The 3,851-nt window shown below is 42.0% G+C and overlaps 1 protein-coding gene across 1 annotated transcript in view; it reads right to left on the minus strand.

The window, feature by feature from the left end:
* The window catches only part of Kpnb1 (karyopherin subunit beta 1), a 27,097-nt gene that overhangs the window by 12,505 nt on the left and 10,741 nt on the right, over positions 1 to 3,851 (minus strand). Inside the window, exons 9-10 of the mRNA XM_031351581.1 lie at positions 3,093 to 3,194; positions 486 to 710 (exon numbers count right to left, since the gene is read on the minus strand). Coding sequence (XP_031207441.1) covers positions 486 to 710; positions 3,093 to 3,194 — 327 coding nt within the window. The remainder of the gene's footprint in view (positions 1 to 485; positions 711 to 3,092; positions 3,195 to 3,851) is intronic.

A 3,851-nucleotide genomic window follows, 5' to 3' on the forward strand; every position in this document is an offset into this window, starting at 1 on the left:
TGTGGAAGTAAGCTAAATAAACCCTTTCCTCCCCAACTTGCTTCTTGGTCATGATGTCTGTGCAGGAACAGAAACCCTGGCTAAGACAGAAGAGTACAAAAACGGCTCACTATATACTCCCAAGTTAGGTAAAGCCTTTTTTCCCTTTTTCCCAAGTTTCTCAGTCATGACTAAATTTTAAAGTTATATATTTAACCATTAATGACAAGTAACTATACTGAGACAGGAAGTATATCACACAGCACAGAATGATCTCATTATTATCCAGCTAAGGTTGGCACCCTTGAACAACTGACCTGCTAATCTCCACAAAAATGTGTGCTTCTGGTTTTTAGGTCTGTGCTACCTACCATTCAATTATCTGGAAATAATCTTTGTAATATTTAGAGTTGTGCAGACACGCGCACACACACACATACACACATATTCACTCACTCACACACACTCTTTCTCCATTTCAACTCTAAAACTTCCCCAGGCTTTACCTGTATGACTAATGGTTTAAGTTGATTAGGCTCTGGCCCTTCCAAGATACTGCCAAAAGCCATCACTGCTGCATCCCGGTATCGCCAGTCAGGGTTCTTGATATGTTCTTTAATAAAGGGAAGGACATGAGGCACAATGTCATCTTCACAGCAGGTAGACAGGAGCATGAGGCACACCCCAGCTGCTTTGCAAGGGTTCCAGTCATCGTCGTCATCGTTTTCATCCTGGTGAGAGAATGTGGCACTAAGTAAGCTTTTCTTGCAATGAATTCACTTAGAAGGCTCACTATATACTCCCAAGTATCATTAGAGCTTAATGTCCAGGGAAAAAAATAAAATATAAAACACTGATTTAAAAAATAACCCTTTTCACATTTCATCACAGCATAACCTGTATCACCCCAAGAAGCAGATGGAAGAATACATTTATCATGTACAATGAGAGTCAAGAAACTTCTGCTACCTATAAGAATGCCCAGACTGGTGGAGCACACCTCTAACAGTAACACTTAAGGGCCCGAGGAAAGAAAACTATCTTAGTTTGAGACTAAACAGATGTACAAAGATCCTGTCTCAAATCAACAGGAGTTGGGAATGTTGGTAGAGAGTCTGCAAAGCCCTGGGACTGGTTGTCAACAAAACATATAGCAGACATGTTACAATACCCCTATAATCCCAACACTGGTAGGTGGAAAAAGGATCAAAAGTTCAAGGTCATCCTGCTATATATAGCAAATTTGAGATAAGCCTGTGATACATGCAACCCGGTCTCAAAAAAAGAAAAGAAAAAAATCTGTGCAAGAGGAAAAAAATATAGCAAATATATTCAAAAGTAAAGACATTAAAGGTAAGCATTGCAGATGCTGGAGAGATGCAGAGGGGTCAAGAGCACTGGCTTGTCTCCAATATCCAGCTCCAGATCTGATGGCTTCTCTAGGCCTCCAAAGTAGCAGGCACATAAATGGTGTACATACAGAAGCAATACACACACAGATGCACAAACATTAAAAAAAAAAGAACTAGAGCTATTAAATTTTGTATATCCCTAACAAACTGTGAGACTGATATACAGAGAGAAACATGTACATTCCCGCACAAAATAATTCTGGAGGTCAGAGTCCTAGCAGTATTCCCTCAGGACACTGCCAGACTCTCAGTAATAGTTCATAAGCATAGTACCAAGAAACAGGACAATGGATAAAGTGAGGAGAGCAGTGGTAAAATGCAGGGCTCAAATGAGATCGCTGGCTGGTCTTTATACTCGGGAGGCAGAGGTCAGCCTGGTCTACAGAGTGGAGTTCCAGACAGCCAGGGCTACACAGAGAAACACTGTCCTAAAAAACTTAAACAAAAACCTAAGAATGTTGTATATACCAATCACTTAGATCTTCAAGACAGCTTCGATTCTGATTTTGTTATGAACGTTTAAAATTTATTGTTCTTAGGCAATGATGGTGCATGCCTTTAATCCCAGAACTCAGGAGGCAGATCTTTGTGAATTCAAGGCCAGTCTGGTTTATAGAATTCCAGGAAAGCAAAGGCTACTCAGAGAAGTTCTGTCTTAAAAGACAGCTTGCTCTTGTTACAAATATGAATGTGTTAAATACATGCTTCTTACTCTTGTTTACAAACATGAATGACTATGTTAGACGTGTGTTGATGTTTAGGAGTGCATGCATGTGCCTGTGAAGGCAGGCCAGAAGCACAGGTCTTCCAGGTCTTCCTGGTTGCTGGCAGTGGTAGCTTCTTGGAAATGATAATGTGTCCTTGCCAAGACTCTTAACCCCTGAGCCATTGTAATGAATAATAACTGACATTGAAGACTTTGGATTAGGTTCAGGGTTTCTTTTGACAGAAGATCTCACTAGGTAGCCAAGTGAATTTGAATTTCTGATCCTCCTACCTCCAGCTCCTGAGTGTTAGGATCACACACACACACCTTGTTTTAGGTGGTGTTGAAGACCTAACCCCAGGGCTTCATACGTGATGGGGAAGTACGCTACCACAGAGCTAAAATTCCCAGCCCCTAGGAGTGTTTTTCATGGGTTAAGAGTCCTTTACTAGCCGGGCGGTGGTGGCGCACGCCTTTAATCTCAGCACTTGGGAGGCAGAGACAGGTGGATTTCTGAGTTTGAGGCCAGCCTGGTCTACAGAGTGAGTTCCAGGACAGCCAGGGCTACACGGAGAAACCCAGTTTCCAAAAAAACAAAAACAAAACCAAACATAAATCCAATAATTTCATGAAACTTGCAGATACTACAACATACTTTTAAGGGCTCTAGAGGTAGCATGTCAATCTATCCTTTTCCTTTCTCTTCTTTGAAGCAGAGGCAGCAGGGCTATCTATGTACATGCCAGGCAGGTGTCCTGCTACTACCCATACCCTATCTTTATTGGAACTTATACAAACACACGTCCCATGAGTACAAATGCTATAGCCATCAGGAAATCCGAGTAGTGTGGGGTTTGCTCACACTATCATGTCTAAGACACTCAGGCACAACTCAGTGGCTCGGCTCAGCTCTTCCTGAGTCATCCACAACAGATGGCTGCCAATGTCATGCATGGAAGCTGTTCCATATGGAACCAACCAGTCAAGAGGCTCACCTGTTTAGTCAGTGTCTGTGTGAGGATGGGCACCAAGTACTGCAGGGCTCCCTTGGCATAAAATTTGCTGGTGTGCTCTGGGGGCCGCCCTTGTTCTGCCGCCTAAGGAGAAACGAACAGAGTAAATAAGCTGTTATGACTGCTGCAGACCTACAGTCAGGACTGTAACAGGTGTGTAAGGCGATATTCACTGCGGTGCCTAGACTTTGACCAACTTTGGTATTATGTAGCACAGATATGCAGATCTTTTTATGCATTATATTCATGTATATTAAAGGACTATGTCTACTTTTAGAATGACATTCTTAGACTGGGGATGAAGCTCAGTTGCTACAGTGCTTATCTTGCATGTGCAAAGCCTGTGGTTTAATCCCCAACACTGCATAAATCAGTGGGAGATGATCCACACTTGGGAGAGGGGGGGAAAGAGAATTATAAATTCAGGGTCATCCCTGAATACATCAACAAAAAACAAAAATCAAAAAACTATTTTAACAATCTGACATCTAGCGCTAGAGAGATAACCCAGTTTGGTAAAATGTTTAGAAAGTTTCCTTTCTAGATCCCATAAGAAAACTGTGTGTTGGCCAACACAGTAGTGCATGCCTTTCAACAGCACTTGAGTGGGATACATGAGTTCTAGGACAACTAGAGCTACATAGTCAGATCCTGTTTCAAAAACAAAACAAAACAAAAAACTGGCTTGGTTTGCAAGTTCATAATCCTAGCACTACAGTGCAGACAAGTAGACTCCTAGGT

Source organism: Mastomys coucha, unplaced genomic scaffold (genome assembly GCF_008632895.1).
Source record: "Mastomys coucha isolate ucsf_1 unplaced genomic scaffold, UCSF_Mcou_1 pScaffold5, whole genome shotgun sequence".
NCBI classification, from domain to species: Eukaryota; Metazoa; Chordata; class Mammalia; order Rodentia; family Muridae; genus Mastomys; species Mastomys coucha.